The 18,469-nt window shown below is 32.4% G+C and overlaps 1 protein-coding gene across 5 annotated transcripts in view; it reads left to right on the forward strand.

The window, feature by feature from the left end:
• Positions 1–18,469, forward strand: part of Lrba (LPS responsive beige-like anchor protein) — a 648,575-nt gene that overhangs the window by 257,175 nt on the left and 372,931 nt on the right. For all 5 annotated transcript variants that reach the window (XM_040293201.2, XM_040293202.2, XM_040293204.2 and 2 more), the window contains exon 36: positions 1,955–2,063. In XM_040293201.2, coding sequence (XP_040149135.2) covers positions 1,955–2,063 — 109 coding nt within the window. The remainder of the gene's footprint in view (positions 1–1,954; positions 2,064–18,469) is intronic.

An 18,469-nucleotide genomic window follows, 5' to 3' on the forward strand; every position in this document is an offset into this window, starting at 1 on the left:
TAGTCCAGTGTTTTTTCCTGTTTTGGAAAAATTGTGGCTATCATCTTTTCAAATAATTTTTTTTAGTTATATATCTACTATCTTTCTTGTATTCCAGATATATTAGACCTTTTTAGAGATATATTTCCTTTATTTGTTTTTTCTAATTTTCATGCCATTTGTCAGCCTAATTATCACTGATTTCGCTTTCATTTAATTTTTCTCCTTGGGCTGAGTTTATTAAATTGGCTATTCTTATTTTCATAGGTTTTTTTTTTTTGTGTGTGTGTGTGTGTGTGTGTGTGTGTGTTTCATTCTCTAGTCTCTGTATGCTATTGTTTGCCCCCAGGGAAGTCTTTCTTTTTATTATGGATTAGGTACTGAATCGATTCAAGGCTGGATTCTTGTAGTCTTTGTGAGACTTTGCTTTATTTTCAGTTTGCCTGTTCCTAGCTTGTAACCCTCTTGAGGTCCTTTGGATACCTGGAGTTTTGCTGTGGCCCTCCTGTGTTAGTAATTTCATTATTTTCTCCCCATACTGAAATTTTTGCTTAGCTTTTTTTTTTTTTTTTTTTTGCTACCAGTTGATCTAGGTAAAAGCCACTGATAAGTTTGTTGAAAGTTTGTTTCAGTGTTTTGAGGCCTGTTCTATTTCTGTTTTTTAAGAGTGTACCTGGAGTTTTAGTGAAAGTTTGGTTAATAATCTTTGAGAACCCTCCACTCTGTTAGGCTATGTACATGTTTTTGTCTCCCTTGCTCTGAGAATTGCTGACAGCTCTGTTTAGCTTCTGTGTTCTTACTGGTGAGCAAACACTTCAGTGAGGAAATTCATGCTGAATGTTTTCTGTGTGCTTTCTTCTCTTGAAATCTTCACTCCTTAAATCTTGACTGCCTTTGTAGCATTGTATTACTCTAACAAGAATACTTGAGGGATCAATTTATAAGGAGGTATATTAATCAGTGTTTTCACTGCTGCAGCCAAAAGAGTTGACAAGAACAATTTCAGAGGAGGAAATGTTGATTTGGCTCTCATGGTTTCAGAAGTCTCAGGACATAGATGGCCAGTTCCATTCCTTGAGGCCTGAGGTGAGGCCGAATATTTTTGTTAAAAGTGTGGTGAATGAAAGCAACTCAGGACATGATACCAGAAGTGAGAGAAAGACTAAGCTTAGTTTATAAACTATGTATCCTAAAGCCATTCTCCTAGTGACCCTCCTCTCCAGCCATACCCTACTTGCCTAAAGTTGCCACCCAACTAATCCCTAGTAGCAGATTAATGCAGTGATTAGGGTAAGGCTCTCATAACCCAGTCATTTCACCTCCAAGTATTTTTGCATTATCTCGCAAGATTTTGAGGGACATCTAATATCTAAATCATAAGAGGGGGAATGTTTATTTTGACTCATGAGTATAGGAATTTAATTCATGGTTGGTTTTCTAGTTCCTTTTGAGCCATGTAAGGTGGAATGTCATGGTGGGAGTATGTGGTGGAAGAAGGTGCTTGCCTCATGGCAGCTGCAAACTAAAAAAAGAGAGGAGGCTAGGGTCCCAATATCTCCTTCAAAGCATGCCCTAAGTTCCCCAGGGCCACATGAAAAAGGTTTCACCACCTTGCAGTGTGCAGTGAGCTGCTAACAGTCTTCAACTTTGGGGATCACTTAACCAATCTATAGCAGGTGGTAACTTTTCATTGCTTTTAAAAATATTAAATAATCACATATAAATCCACTTTACTTTTTAGTTGCTTCTGTTGAATGTGTAGTTTGGTAGAAGATAATTGCTTTTGCTGCAATGATAACCTTTTGCTGTTACATTCTTCAATTGTTTAGCATGAAATAATGTTACTGAAATGTGTATAATATCAGAAGAGGAAGTTAGACATTCCTTTCTCTTCAAATATAAAAATGTACCACTTTTGAGACATGGCTAATTATTTATACATCTGTATTTATTTGAGAATATTTATCTCTTATAGGTTGCTTAGCCAAACAATGAAGGATCATCTAGTAAGAGTAGCAAATGAAGCGGAATTTATCCTGAGCAGGCAGAGAGCAGAGGATATTCACAGACATGCGGAATTTGAGGTAGGTTACAACAACATGTCACTGATGTAAAGAAATTATGTTTCGTAATAGTCATTACAGTTGCCTAGGTAAAATGACAATAGTCTAAGTAAATGTGTTATATGTTATCCAAAAACTAAGTTTGTGAAAAATTCTCAGAGGGTTTTGGGGTGAGAATTACTCATGTGTTTTGCCCTCTCATCTCAACTCCACCTCATCTGAAAATTGGCCAGAGCAGCTTGTTTGGCTGACCTAATTTTAATAACAAAAACTGGATCCTGGCTCTCTTGCTTTTCCAATAAAGAAAATTAGCAAAGGACTTTAGACCTCTCTGGGTAATATTGAGCTAGTTTATCAGAAGTGAAAATTTCTGTGGCAAAAATAGTGTCTCCTTTTAGAGAGGAGTTGAACACAGAGATGTATAATTCTCCTACCCTTATGGTTTGAGAACCCTATTATATTTATAGCCGAGGAGATGAGGGAAAATATAGCTCTCTTCTTGGATCCCCACTGGGAGACCAAGTGCTAGACCATTCTGGAACCACTGCTTAAATTATGTATATGTGCAGTAAATATGAATTTATACCAGAGGTTAATGATTTCTTAGGTCTGTAATGTTCCAAACACCTACAGTAAACTAAATTTTGAATTAAAAATTTGATTCGAACATTGCTGTAGAACTCGAAAAAGCAAAGTACTGAATAGGCTATTTCTAACATGTAAAGAGGAGATATATGTTATTATTTTTCTGGTAGTTTACAAAAGATGAAAAGTACTTCAGCACATTTTATACAACAGCAAAACTTGAAAAATTGTTCTAGAAAAATAAACTCTAGAAGCGTTTCTTTCACTTAATAATGTGGGTACAAAATGTTAATTAAAACTGTAGCTAACATAAACTATCAGTGTAATAAGAGAATTACATATTGTGAATTCTGAGAATTTTCCTGAATTTTGAAGATGTTTCTTTTAAAAAAAATTATTTATTTATTTATTTTAATTAGTTATATGTGACAGCAGAATGCATTTTGATTCATTGTACACTATTACAGCACAACTTTTCATTTCTCTGGTTGTACATGATGTAGTGTCACACCATATGTGCAGTCATACATGTAGATTAATGATGTTTATCTCATTCTACTATCTTTTCTGCTTCCGTGTCCCTCTTTACCCCTCCCTCCCCTTTGCCCAAAGTTTCTCCATTTTCCCATGCCTCTTCCACCCTCATTATGGATCAGCATCCACAAAATATTCAGCCTTTGGTTTTTTGGGATTGCCTTACTTTGCTTAGTGTGATATTTTCTAACTCCATCCATTTACCTGCAAATGTCATAATTTTATTATCTTTTAATGCTGAGTAATATTCCATTGTGTATATATACCACAGTTTCTTTAGCCATTTATCTATTGAAGGGCATCTAGGTTGGTTCCACAGTTTAGCTATTATGAATTGAGATGCTGTAAACATTGATGTGGCTGTGTTACTACAGCATGCTGATTTTAAGTCCTTTGGGTACAGATCAAGGAGTGGGGTAGCTGGGTCAAATGGTAGTTCCATTCCAAGTTTTCTAAGGGGTCTCTATACTGCTTTCCAGATTGGTTGCACCAATTTGCAGTGCCACCAGCAATGTATGAGTGTGTTTTATGCTCCACATCCTCGCCACCATTTATTGTTTGTATTCTTGATAACTGCCATTATGACTGGCATGAGATGAAATCTTAGTTTTGATTTGCATTTCTCTAATTACTAGAGATGTTGAACATTTTTTCATATATTTGTTGATCAAACATAAGTTTAAAGTGCACTTCAATGAGAATTTTGTTATGTTCTTTCATTACTTTGAATTTCATTTAGTATATTATAGAACTTAACTTTTTATTAACATAAATGGAACTATAAACCAGATGTTCAGTTTGTTTGAATTAGTAAAGATGTATATTCCTTTTTGTGAAATAAATGCCATGGAAACATTTGATTCCTCCCTGGGGATTGAATCCAAGAGTGCTATACCACTGAGCTACATTCCTACTACCTACCCCAGGCCTCCCCCTTTTTTTAAAAATTTTGAGACAGCGTCTCATTAAGTAGCTGAGGCTGGCCTTGGACTTGTCTTCTTCTGCTTCAGCCTCCCAAGTAGTTGGAAATAAATGGATACACCAGTGTACCCATCTTTTTTCTAAGCTTTTAGAAATAAATCTTCATAACAATCCTTTGAAGTAGATATTGGTATTATCATCCTCCTGGTTTTACAGATGAGAAAAATTTGAAGCAGAGAGGCTAAGTAATTTGCTCTGGGTCATACAGTCAGGAGGTGGGAAAAGTTGATACCACAGAGTCTGATACAGGGTATAAATTCAGAACCACTTTGCTATGTGACCATCTACTAAGTGGTTTCGTCAACATTTGTTTATTTCAGCAACAAAAGAAGTCTGTGAAGTACTCGGGATAGATTGAGAGAGTGAGTTTGAGCTATGTATAGGGGCACACAGTTACTAAACCAACAATTAGAGCTTAGATCTGTACAGTGACTGTACAGGCTGTCCCCATGTACTCTGTTGATTTCAGGGTTCCCAGAGTGTTTGGCTGGGTGGCATTGGTGGTGCATCATTGAGCATAGCTGCCTTCCAAAGTGTTTGTCTATTCTTTCAGTTTTGAAGGAGTGTGATACATGTTAACAAATACATATGCAAATGATAATCTTAAGTGTAATTATGATGAAGTACCCAATTTTCTCACAGTACTTGCATTTTGATGGTAATTTTTTCTTTATTTAAAAATAAATGTTATTTCATATATAACAGTGAAATATGTTCACTGAAGTTAATAATGAAAAATACAAAGAATACAAATCATTCATAGTTTAGTTTTAACAACTATTTATCTCCATGTTTTGACTATTTAATTTGAAGTAATTACAGAATTTTTAAAAAATCACAAAAATAATGTAGGGATCTTGTGTACTCTTTGCCTTAGTGCCAATTTAAATACTTAACTTACTTATTCATTCAAACTCCCACTCACCAAATTAGAATCATAAGCCTTTGTCTTTTAAAATCTTAAAAGCAAAATAACTTACTGTGAGTAAGCTGTCATTTATGAATATTTTTTGAAAATATGATTTGTAATAGCTCTTTGATATCCCAATATAAATAAGTCATTATTTTATTATTCTCTATTCTCATACATTTAAATAGTGTATATTTTGCTGTTACATATAAATCTTTGAGGAATATTTATAATTCTTTATATTTCTGATTTTTTTTAAAGTGACAATTTGGGATCAGAGGATAAGTTCTTTTGTGTATCTTCACACATTTATCCCCTTTCACTGCTCCATAGTTGAATAATATTCTACTTCATAATTAATTTCTCAATCGTATCTATACAGAATTAATTTCTCAATCGTATCTATATAGAATTAAGTGGTATTTCATAGTGGTTTTGATTTGCATTCCTTACTGAATAATGATATTGAGCATCTTTCCATGTATTTATTTGCCAGTTATTTATCTTGTTCAGGAAATATCTAATCAAAATCCTTTACCCATTTTTAAATATTTGCCTATGTCCTTATTATCAGCATGTGGATTTTTAAAAAAAAAAAACTTTACTTTTATTACTAGTGAGCTTGAAACTGCTTCATTATGATTTAAAATAGTTTTTAAATGTTTGTTTTCTTTGCTTATGTCAGCAAAATCTGTGTAAGTGATTTGTTTACCTATTTGTGAATGGCTTTATTGATTAAGGGTATTAACCTTTCTTTTATTTGTTCTCTATTTTCTCTTGGTGGTTTTTTTATTATGAAATTTATTATATATTTAAATATATACACAGTTATGAATTATATATTTAAATTTAAGCTAGTTCAAAGGCTTTCCTTTAGTTTTATTTGTTATTAGTAGTAGTTGTGTTTTTACATTTAGTAAAATAGTTCCCATTTCAAGATCTTTCATATATTCTTTTCCATTCTTCAAAACTGATAGTCATACCCTAAGGGGAAAGATAGATAAATTGGACTTTATCAAAATAAAGAAGAAAGTGAAAAGGCAGCCTACAGAATCGGGGAACCTCTGCCAGTCTTATTTGTGATGGGGTCTAGAATCCAGAATATATGAAGAATTTTTATAACTCATTAATAAAGGGATAAATAAAAATTTTAAAATGGGTAAAGGATTTGATTAGATATTTCTCTGAACAAGACAAATAACTGGCAAATAAATATATGAAAAGATGCTCAATATCATTATTCATTAAGGAATGCAAATCAAAACCACTATGAAATACCACTGAATTTTTCTGTATAGCTATGATTAAGAAAGGCAATAATAAGCACTGACAGGGAAATGGAGAAATTGGAACCCTGGTATGCTGGTAGAATGTAAAATGATGCAGTCACTCTGGAAAACAGTGTGGGAGTTACGTGGTTAAATATAGTGGTATCATTAGTACTGTATGTCCACAAGAATTGAAAACATATATCCACACAAAATCTTGTACACAAATACTTATTGAAGTATTATTCCTAATAATCCATAATCAGCATAAGCTCAAATATCCATCGACAGATTAATGGATAAAAAATGTGAGCTCTTCATACAATGGAATATTATTTATACATAAATGTGTGTATATAAATGCACTGTATATATGTACAGCTATATAAAGTTAGGGTTAGGGTTATATAAAATTTAAAGGTTGAAATGATGAATTATAATATAAATAAAAGTCTTATGTCAGTAATCTGTTAAGAGGAAAATAAATTTCTGTGACCATAGTACATTCACTTAGCCTCTGTGGTGCTTTGATGAGTTTATCTAATTAATGACAAATGGCATTAACTATTTTATATTTCATATTTCATATAAATTTATAACCTTTACTAGAATATTAACATCTAGTGATACATTTGAATATATTTTCTAGATTTAAATATAATTTTAAATTTCTTGTTTTTGGGCTAACAAGGATAGTGAATTCTTAGGCTATAGGCTTTTTGTCATCAAATATATTATCTATATAGTCTTCAATTGTGTTTATGATTATCATTGGATACTAAAAATTTCTTGATACTCTTATATAACTTCTAGTACTCTTGGTAAATCATGTTCAGCAGCAAGCTTCTCTGCATGATTTCTCTTCAGTAATTAAATTTAGCATTTCCAGCTGCTGAAAAATTTGTTGGCCTTTTCTGTTCATTTGTGTTTCCTCATGCATAAAATGTAAGACATCCACATCCTTCTAATTCTTTTTGAGTTACCAACTTATATGTTGGGGTTGGCAGTTATATTGTATAAATTATTTATTTTCTTATTTAATCTTAAATATGAATATAAATATTAATCTTATATGTTAATATAAATATGAATTGATATATATCACATATATGATTAGGAGTGTCTTTCTTATAGTAATTTATAAGTAATTTAGGATTTTTTTCCCTTAGAATGCTAGACCAGGTTACTTTTAATGATGTGTAATTTCAGACACCTACATTTTTTCTGGAAGGGCAAGGTGTACACAATTTTATAGAACTTAAGTTGGGCTAATTATGACTGGATCAATGAGTCTTCTGATTATAAAAGAGCAGAATAATTTTAAATAGTAGAAATAAATCTATATCTGCTCTTTTACAGGAATTTATTTGGGATACTTTAACTGAATTGTATTTAATTGAGGGGTGTGTTTTGATGTGATAGTTTTTTGAAAACTTGTTTGCTGATACCACTGAGCTACATATGTGTCTTCAGAGAATTCTGTGCGTATAATTCAAAGCTCATTGTTCTCCATTATTGCATAAAGCACTTTTCATAGATAACGTATTTCTTATAATAAATTATAAGCACGTAGCTATAACTTGCTATTTTTAATTGTCTCAAGTGATGGTTCTTTAAAATATTAATTATTTATATATGAACAGCCAACAAAAGTGCAGATATAATCTTAATTTGTGGATTTAGTTAGAATTATACCACATAAACTATTCTTAAAATCTTTGTTGAGATTCTGAGTTGACCAGTGCATTCATGGTGTATGGTTGATTGGACAGTTTTACATATGTGCAATATAAAAACTGAAATTCTAAACTTTTGGCAGAAAACAGAATGGTAAATCTTGATGACTTTGTATTTGAACATGGATTTTTTTCATAAAAGAGAAAAACATAAAAAATAAATAAAAATTGATATCATTAAATTTGTGTGTCACAGTACATTTTCCTTGTATTGAGAAAGTGAAAAGGAAACATACAGAATGGGAAAAACATTTGCAATTTATTAAACCAGCTCCCCAAATCTGTTTGGTTTTTTACTTTTTACCTTACATTATATTGTTAAATTCATTTGCTGATGTAATGAGGTGATATGTTATCAAATAGAGATGTGGTCACAACACAAATGTTTATTATTGAACTGTTAGTCATCGTTAATTTTTCAATGTTTTAAGCAGAATATTACCCATAGAATATAACTCAATTGATGAAAAATTTTAATTTGAAAACAGAAAGGTATACTTAAAAGGATAATAGAGGTTTAGAAAAATTATTTATGAAATGGAAATGTCAATCCTTAGATTCATATAGAGTTGCAGTTGGCTCTAATTAACCAAAGCAACCCTGAAGTAGAATAAGAAAGTTGTAAAAACTTTCATTTTTCTATTTCAGAATTTGTTATAAAACAGCAGTAAACAAAGTGGCATGTTACTAACTTAAGTATATCAAACGAGGGAATAAAACTGAAATAAATCCATACATCTAAGGCCATCATTTTCTTTTGTTTTGTTCTTTGACACTGGGGAATAAGCTGAAGGGTGCTCTACCACTGACTTATATACCTAGCTCTTTTCATTTTGTAGTTTCTCAAACTACAGGGTTTCACTAATTTGTAGAGGCTGACTTCAATCTTGCAATCCTCTTGCCTCAGCCTATCAGGTCTCTGGGATTACATGAGTGCATTACTGGGCCTGGTGAGGCCTTTGATTTTTTGGACAGTGGTCCAAAACCAATTGGGGATAGAAGAATAGTCTTTGACAAGTGGTCCTGGGACAATTTGATATCCCCATGCAAAGAGTGAAGTTGACTCCCACCTCATATCTTATTCAAAGATAACTCAAAATCGATCCTTGATCTCAAATATAAAAACTAAAATCCTAAATTTTTGTCAGAAAACTGAGTAGTAAATCTTCATGACTTTGAATTTGGATATAGGTTTCTGGATATAATGACATAACATTGATGTGGCTGTGTCCCTGTAGTATACTATTTTTAAGTCCTTTGGATATAGACCGAGGAGAAGGATAGCTGGGTCAAATGATGGTACCATTCCCAGTTTTCCAAGGAATCTCCATGCTGCTTTCCATATTGGGTGCACCAATTTGCAGTCCCACCAGCAATGTATGAGTGTGCCTTTCCCCACATCCTTATCAACCGTTATTGTTATTTGTCTTCATAATGGCTGCCATTCTGACTGGAGTGAGATGAAATCTTAGTTTTGATTTGCATTTCTCTAATTGCTAGAGATGATGAACATTTTTTCATATATTTGTTGATTGATTGTATATCTTCTTCTGAGAAGTGTCTGTTCAGATCCTTGGCCCATTTATTGATTGGGTTATTTGGTTTTTTGGTGCTCTTTGATTTCTTTGTATACCCTAGAGATTAGTGCTCTATCTGGTGTGTGAAGGGTAAAAATTTGCTCCCAAGATGTGTCTCTATTCACCTCACAGATTGTTTCTTTTGCTGAGAAGAAACTTTTTAGTTTGAATTTATCCCATTTATTGATTCTTGCTTTGAATTCTTGCTTATCAGAGTCTTATTAAGGAAATTGGGGCTTAATCCCACATGGTAAAGATTAGGGCCTACTTTTTCTTCTATTAGACACAGAATCTCTGGTTTAATTCCTAGGTCTTCCATCCAGTTTGTGTTGAGTTTTGTGCATGGTGAGAGATAAGGGTTTAATTTCATTTTGTTGCATATGGATTTCTAGTTTTCCCAGCACCATTTGTTTAAGAGGTATCTTTTCTCCAATGTATTATTTGGCACCTTTGTCTAATATAAGATAATTATAATTTTGTGGGTTTGTCTCTGGTCCTCTATTCTATACCATTGAGTCTGTTTTGGTGCCAATACCATGCTGTTTTTGTTACTATTGCTCTGTCGTATAGTTTAAGATCTGTTACAGTGATGCCATCTGCTTCACTCTTCCTACTAAGGATTGCTTTAGCTATTCTGGGTCTCTTATTTTTCCAGGTGAATTTCATGATTGCTTTTTCTATTTCTATGAGGAATGTCATTGGGATTTTGATCAGAATTGCATTAGATCTGTATAGTGCTTTTCGTAGTATGGTCATTTTGATAATATCAATTCTGCCAATCCAAGAGCAAGGTAGATCTTTCCATCTTCTAAGGTCTTCTTTTCTTTCTTTCTTTAGGGTTCTGTAGTTTTCATTGTGTAGATCTTTTACCTCTTTTGTTGATTCCCAAGTATTTTATTTTATTTTATTTTTTTGAGGCTATCGTAAATGGGGTAGTTTTCCTCTCAGAGGATTTGTCACTGATATACAGAAATGCCTTTGAATTAAATTTGTTTTTAAAAATGTATTGTTGTGCTTGGGGATTAAACCCAGGACCTTTCACATGTTAGGAATATATTGGTGGGATAGCTTCTTGGAATTAGTCATGCAGTTCGTGGTCATATACTTATTTCGGGGGTGGTGTTTAGCTCTCACAGACATCTGGCGTTTTAGCCTAATAGTGTTCTTTAGCCAACTGAGTTGACACATTGAATTAAGCAGAGACTTAAAGCATAGCTCTAATAAACAAAGGTCCCTTTTTCTCCTAATTAATGAGTCGACAGCTTCCCTCACATTAGATGTACATTAAGACAGATTGTGATAAAAAGTAAAGCAATCATTTTTCACTGCCTTGTTTAGGGTCAAAGTAATTCACATGTAAGCAATATTTAATGATAAACTAATTTCCTGAATAACAGAAACTTAAGGATTAGGTACATCTTTTTTGACTTGTGATTACTATCAAGAGCTGGGCTAAACTGTGTGTGCTTATTGTGAATGGGGGAATGGTATTATGGTGTTTTTTCATAATTTAAGAACTAACTTTATTTGTTCTTTTCTTAGCCAATAATCCTGAGGACCTTTGTCCTCTGCTTTCTTAGCACACATTTATTATCTTAAGCTCCTTGATTCTTATGTCTAATTCTGATTGCTCTTCTGAGCTCCAGACCTATATATACAACTGTCTACTTTTATCTCCACTTGAATGTACTAAAAGCATATCTACGTTTTTGGAAACAGTTTCCCAAACTGTCTTGTCTGTCATCTGCTCCCCTATTCTTCCCATCTGAGTAAATATGTCTGCATTCACTTCCTTGCTTACACAGTTTTCCTCTTACCCTATTGTAGGTGGCCATCTTCAGATGCTGTTGGTTTTGACCCCAGATATATTTGTTATCAGTAATATGTTTTGTTGTCTTTACTACATCTTTTGTTCAAAACATCTGAAATACCTTTTTATCTGATCTCATTCCCCCCCCCACTTATGTTTTCTGTCTTTTTCAATGTAGAGCCACAGTCCTCATTCTGAATCTTTTTGGTTGATACAGATTGTTTACAAAACCATCCAGTCCCTTCCCATGGCTTAGATTAAACCCACAATTCTTAATACCATCCATAAGCTGCTCTGTTATCTGGCCCCTGCCTACTCCTACTACTATCAAGCACTGGTCTCCTCTTATTTGTGTTCTGATCACAGTTTCTGAGTATTTATCCTAACTTCTAGTCATCATACAGAATTTCCTTTCAAGTGTCACTTTAATATAAAACTTTCTCTCTGTCACCTTCTGCCCCTACCAATCAGGGTAAGTGTAAATCAGGTCTTTCTGTTACTTACTATAGTACTCACTAATTGTTTTTAATCATATATTCACTCTGATTATTTGTTTCCTGTCTTGTTCTTCTGTAGCTTCATGAGGGCAAGAACAATTTGTCACATATACATAGTGCTTGGCACATTTTCCACACAAGAGTAGGTCCTCAGTAAATTATTGTTCAATCAATGCTAATTCCAGTTGCACATTTGATTCTTTTTTGTTTGTTTGTTTGAAAACAAGAAGGCTGGTGTTCTGTGGAAGCTAAAGGGAATTAAATGTAATGTCATAGTATATGGTGATACAAAAGAGTCTACATGCATTCTTTAGTCTGTGGGTATCCAGTTTCCCCAATACATTGTCCTTTCTCTGTTCTGTATTCTTGGCACTTTTATTAAAAAACAATTGACTTTAAATATGTGGATTTACTCCTGGGTTTTCTATTCTTTTGAATTGGTCTCTGGTCTGTTTTTATGCCACTCTCATGGGAGTGCATTGAATCTGTAGATTGCTTTGGGTAATATGGACATGTTAACAACATTAATTCTTTCAATAATTGAATACAGGATATTTTTTCATTTATTTGTGTCAGATGTTTTATTTATCATTATTTTATAGTTAGATGTAGATCTTTTGCCTCTAAGTAGTTTATTGTTTTTATAACTATTATAAATGGATTTTTTTGCTTGATTTTTTTAAAAAAAGATAGTTCGCTAATGGTGTATACAGAAACTACTGGTTTTTATATGTTTACTTTGTATCCTGCAACTTTACTGAATTTATTGGCTCAAAGTTTTTTTTTTAAGAGAGAGAGGAGAGAGAGAGAGAGAGAATTTTAATATTTATTTATTTATTTATTTATTTATTTTTGGTGGACACAACATCTTTGTTTGTATGTGATACTGAGGATGGAACCCGGGCCGCATGCACGCCAGGCGAGCGTGCTACCACTTGAGCCACATCCCCGGCCCTAAAAGTTTTTTTAATGGAGTCTTTAAAGTGTTATGCATAATATATTGTTGGGCTAGGAGTGTATCTCAGTAGTAGAACACTTTCATAGCATGCACCAGGTCCTGAATTCAATTCCCAGCATCACCAAAATACCCCCACCCCCCACCCACAAAATCATGTTGTTTGCAAACAGAGGGGAGAATTTGACTCATTTCTTTCCATTTTTTTGAATGCCTTTTATTTCTTTCTCTTGACCAGTTTCTCTTGAGATGACAATCAATGCAATATTGAGTAGAAGTGGTGAGAGTGAGCATTCTTGTTTTGCAGATCTCAGGTGAAAAGCTTTCAAGTTGTCTCCATCCAGTATGATATTAGCAGTGGGTTGATCATATGTGGTCTTTATTATATTGAAATACATTCCTCCTATACATAACTTGTTTTTATCCTGAAGGGATGTTGAGCTTTTGCAAATGCTTTCTCTTCATCTATTGAAATGATTATATAGTTTTTGTTCTTCAATGTGATGTATCACATTTAATTTAAGATCCCAACCTATGAAACCTTAAGAAAGAACATAGTCATGACCATAGGTAAGGACTTTTGTAAGACCTCAAATCATGAGATGGGCAGGGGGAAGCAAACTTAGACAAATGGGATTACATGAAACCTAAAAACTTCTTCACAGCCATGAAAACAATCAACAGAATTAAGAGACGATTTAGAGGTGCAGAGAAGATTTTTGCAAGTCATACATTGACTAAGGGGCTAATATCCAGAATATATAAGAAATTGAGTCTCCTCAATAAAATGAAAACAGATAATCCTATACAAATATAGGCAAATGACTTGAATAGCTATTTCTCCAAAGAAGACTTACAAATGGCCAACTAAAAATAAGAGTTACCATATGATCTAGCAATCCCACTACTGGCTATATGTTCAAAGGAATTGAACAAGGTATCAAAGAGATTATCTGCATATTTATGTTCTTTTCATCATTATTCAGAGTAATCAAGATATACAAACCATTTAAGTATCTATAGTGGGTGAATGGGTAAATAAAATGTGGTATGTGTACAAAATGAAAAGTAAGAAATCTTTTTATTTATGACTAACACGGATGAGTCTAGAGAACAGTATATTAAGTAAAATAATTCAGACACAGAGAGACGGATACCATATGATCTTACTTATATGTAGATTCTAAAAAAGCTAGAAAAAGAGTGGTGATTACTAGAGGGTGCGGAAAAGGGAAAGGGAAGATGTTGTACAAAGTTACAGTTATATAGAAGGAATAAGTTCTTGTGCTCTGCTGCACAGTGGGGTGACTATAATTAATGGATTGTTTTCCAAATAGAAGAGAAAATTTCGAATGTTCTTAACACAAAGAAATGATAAATGTTTGAGATTATAGATATGCTGAAAACCTTGATTTGATCTTTTCACAATGTCTCATAGTACCTCATAATTATATGTAATTATTTTTATCAATTAAAACTAAAACTTTAAAAAAATATCATACTTGAACTACCTTCAACCAGTTTTTTTTCTTTATCTCAATTTTTTTTTTCTTTCAACCAGTTACTATCAAGGGCAGTAGGTAATTATAGTAGTTCAAATCATTGTGACTGGTAAACTTTGAAATTGTAGCTTTGCTTCTTAAAATCAGTAAGTGCTGAATGTGCTTGACAAATGATGGAAGAGGCAATTTGAACTATAAAATACAGGTTAGCATACTTTATATATTAAGTAAGTACAAGGCTCCTTATAACTACATTCTTGATGCTCTCTATGATATTTAAAAGGTAACCTAATTTTTGAGATTCCCCATGATAATGTTACAGAAGGAGTCATTAAATGTTCAGTTTCTATGCTGCACAACTTTGTGGAGAATATAGGAAAAAATTCCTTTAATTTCTCTGAGACTAATTTCCTTTATATAAAATAGATGTAATGTAACTTAAAGTTTTATTGTGGAGTAAAATTGCGTAATGTGGGTAAAAACACATTGTAAACTGTGAGCAGTTATTGTCATTGTGAACTGTAGCATAGAATTTAGGATCATGAATAACCAATTTAGAATTTTCACTAGAGAAATTTAATCTTTATTAAAGAAAAAGGATCATATTTTTTAATTATTGGAATTTGAATAAGTTTATGTTCTGAATAACCTTGATTTTATGTATATTTCAACTTAAGAAGCTTAAACTCTTAGAATTTCTGATATTTCTACTTTTTATTTTTTGATTTTCATTATAATTTACCAGCTGATTTAGAATATAGATGGGAAAATTCATTTTCTTATAAAAAAAATAGTGATTTAGAAAAATAGTATTTTACTTTCTAATATATATTTTCTAAAATGCTTTAAATTATTTAAAGATGAAGTAGTTGTGAGATAATAAGTAACATTTGAATAGTATTTTTTACTGGAGCTCAAGCTATTAGAGGTAACAATACAAACAAATTGAAATTTCAGGTAATTTACCAATGTTAGATTCATTGATATCATTTTCTTTGTTTTTTAAGAAGAATGATTCATTTAGTCTTTTTATTTAAGTCATGGAAACCATTTCAGTTGCTTTTATAGCAGGAGAGTAACTGCAGACCATATATTTATCTCATGATTTCGTCTATCAAAGCATGAAGAAGTGAATTATTGAAAAGATAAAAATAAATTTGTTTGCTTTCTGTCAGAGTTCATATCCACAGCCAACCTTGATAGAAGACCAGAATGATTTAGACAAGTTTGCTTTGGAGATTCATAACATATGCTTGCTGGTCAGAATTGAGTTATCTCTGCTCTGTAGAGTAAGTTATTGTAGCAGGAGCTGACAGAGATGAAGATAACTGAGGGAAATTCAATTACCTTTTAGTGTTTTCTTTCTAATAGGATTCTTAATGTGAAAAAGATCCTTAGATGATGTGCCTGTTACTTTTGAGATTTGCCTCGATACCTGTTTCCAGAATGCCATGAGCTTTCAGTTCCAAACCTTCATTAAGTATAAAATAGGCTGCTTATTTTTAAGAGTAGTTTTGATTGAAAGGTCTTATTTTTTTAATGCCATTGATAATGTTTACAATTATTGACTGTCCTCTTTTTTTTTTTAACATAGTGCTGTTATTTTCAATGAGGATATTCTTTAACATGCTGGAAATTTTTTTCTCAAATGACCTTTCTGGAATTATGATTTGGCTTCTCAGTGCTGATCTGTTTATGTTTCAGTCTAATTGTCATATGTCTGCTCTTGGCAGTCTTGTTTAAATGCTGCCAGAATTCTTAGACTTTGATTTTCATTCTTATTTTTTTCATTCTGCCAGACTTTTTATTAGAATGATAGCTTTATTTTCTCACTCCCTTCTACTTTTCCGTGTCTTGCAATCTGGCTTCTCTTCTTTTCGTTGCCAATTCTAGGAAAAACAATCAAAATTGCTTTCTTCAATATTATGAATACCTACTAATTATATTCTCCTGTGATTCTTTTTCTTTCCCTTTTTTTTCTTGATTTCTAGTATTTGACACTGATGACAAATATCTCCTTTTGATAATTTTTTTGCTTGATTTTTTCACCTGGTGTTTTATTGATTGGGTTTTTATTTCTTCCCTATACTTTCTACTATATAGTTCCAACTTAGAATTCTGTTTTGAGGTGATGCTATTATCATATTCTATGTACTTCTATGTTTTGGACTCTGTTTCTAAATGTTAGATTTTTTTCTCATTAGTCTTTCTATCATTTCATGTACTAATGTCAAAATCTGTTTTAATTTTTGGATGTTATGATATGTTTTAATACTAGTTGAACCATGTTTCTCTTCTCCCTCATTGCCCTTTTAAATTTTATTCAGAACAACAGTGGCTAATCTTATTTTTCTAATTTTAGATCCAGCTTGTTGGGTCAAAACAGACTTTTCGTTTGATTCTTTGGGGCTTTTCATGTGTACAGTCATATTATCTAAGTTACTGACAATTTTACCTCCTCCTTTTCAACTTTTACTCTTCTAATTGCCTTTTGTTGCCTAATTGAATTGGTTTTAATCAGCAGTGAAATGTTTTAAAAAATTAGTGTTGTTTTTTTTGTTTGTTTGTTATTTTAGTGAAGATGCATTATTGTTTCCCTACAGAGTATCATGTAATCTTTGAGTTGACTTTATCATTTTTATAAATTTTACTTCTGCTTTATGGAGTTATGTTTTTTTTCCCCATGAAGACTGTTATTTAATTTTGTCATCCTTAAATGGAACAATAGAGATGATGGTATAGTTTTTTCTGTGTTAGATATGTCAGTGTTAGGCTAGTATGTTTCAATCATAATTTATTGCACTACCAGATTCTATTTACTAAGGCTTTTTTTGTTATTTCTGTGTTTTATTTATAACTTAAGTTGCATTGTGATCATTTTTAATTTTCCATGCTATGTTAGACATTTAACAGGTTTTGATATTAGTATTATTATTGCCTTATGGAAAAAATTACGAAATTTTTGTTTCTTTTATTCTCAAGAACAAGGTAGGTAGAATTGGAGTATCTCCTTTTAAAGATTTGGTGGGATTCCATTTTGATATAATGAGTATTGTGCACACTTTATCTCCAGTTTTATATTTCCAAAAATTAAGTATATGTGTACCTATATTTACTTTACCTATGACTTAAATTCATCATTTTCCTTTCTAAACTTTTTATTAGTTTTATTAAGAAGCAAAGTCGTATGTCACTGGGAAATAAACTCTTTATTCTGGTTGGCTATAGGCTTTGTTAAAAGTCTCTGAAGGTTTTAATATTATTGATGAAAGCAAGGTTTGGGGAAATAATTCAAAGTGTGTAATCTCCCTTCATTTTTGTATTTTTAAATTTCTGTGAAATTTTCATTTATGCAGTGTCTGATATGTCACTTCATGTGAGTTTGTCTTGTTTTTCTGTATTGTTATGGTTTGGATATGAGGTGTCCCCCGAAAGCTCATTTGTGAGACAATGCAAGAAGTTTCAGAGGAGAAATAATTGGGTTGTGAGAGTCTAAACCCAATCAGTGATTAATCCTCTGATAGAGATTAACAGTGAAGTGGTGAAGTGGTGGGGTGTGGGTGGAGGAGGTGGGAATTGGGGCCTGGCTCTGGGGAGTAAAAATTCTATCTCTGCTTCCTCTTCACTTTGTGAGCTGCCTCCCTCTGCCACACTCCTCCGCCATGATATTCTTTCTGCCTTACTTCAAGCCCCAAGGAATAGAGCCAGCCTTCTATGGACTAAGACTTCTGAAACCATGTACCCTCTAATAAACTTTTCCTTCCCTTAAATTGTTCAGGTCAAGTCTTTTAGTTACATCAGTGAAAAAGCTGACTAAAAACATTCATGTAACCAATAATATTGCAATTATTATATTACTCTGCCACAATAAGCCATTTTTATAATAGATTCATAGATTATATATGTGATAATTGTTTCATAATTATATTTATATGCTTTATAATTAGTTATAAATTTATATAATCATGTATAATTGATATAGAATTACATATGATTCTATATAATTTAATGATTTAATATTTATGTATTAAGCCAGTATTGAAATCTTGTTCTGTGAATGTGACTTCATTCA

This window comes from Ictidomys tridecemlineatus, chromosome 9 (assembly GCF_052094955.1).
Source record: "Ictidomys tridecemlineatus isolate mIctTri1 chromosome 9, mIctTri1.hap1, whole genome shotgun sequence".
Lineage (NCBI taxonomy): Eukaryota > Metazoa > Chordata > Mammalia > Rodentia > Sciuridae > Ictidomys > Ictidomys tridecemlineatus.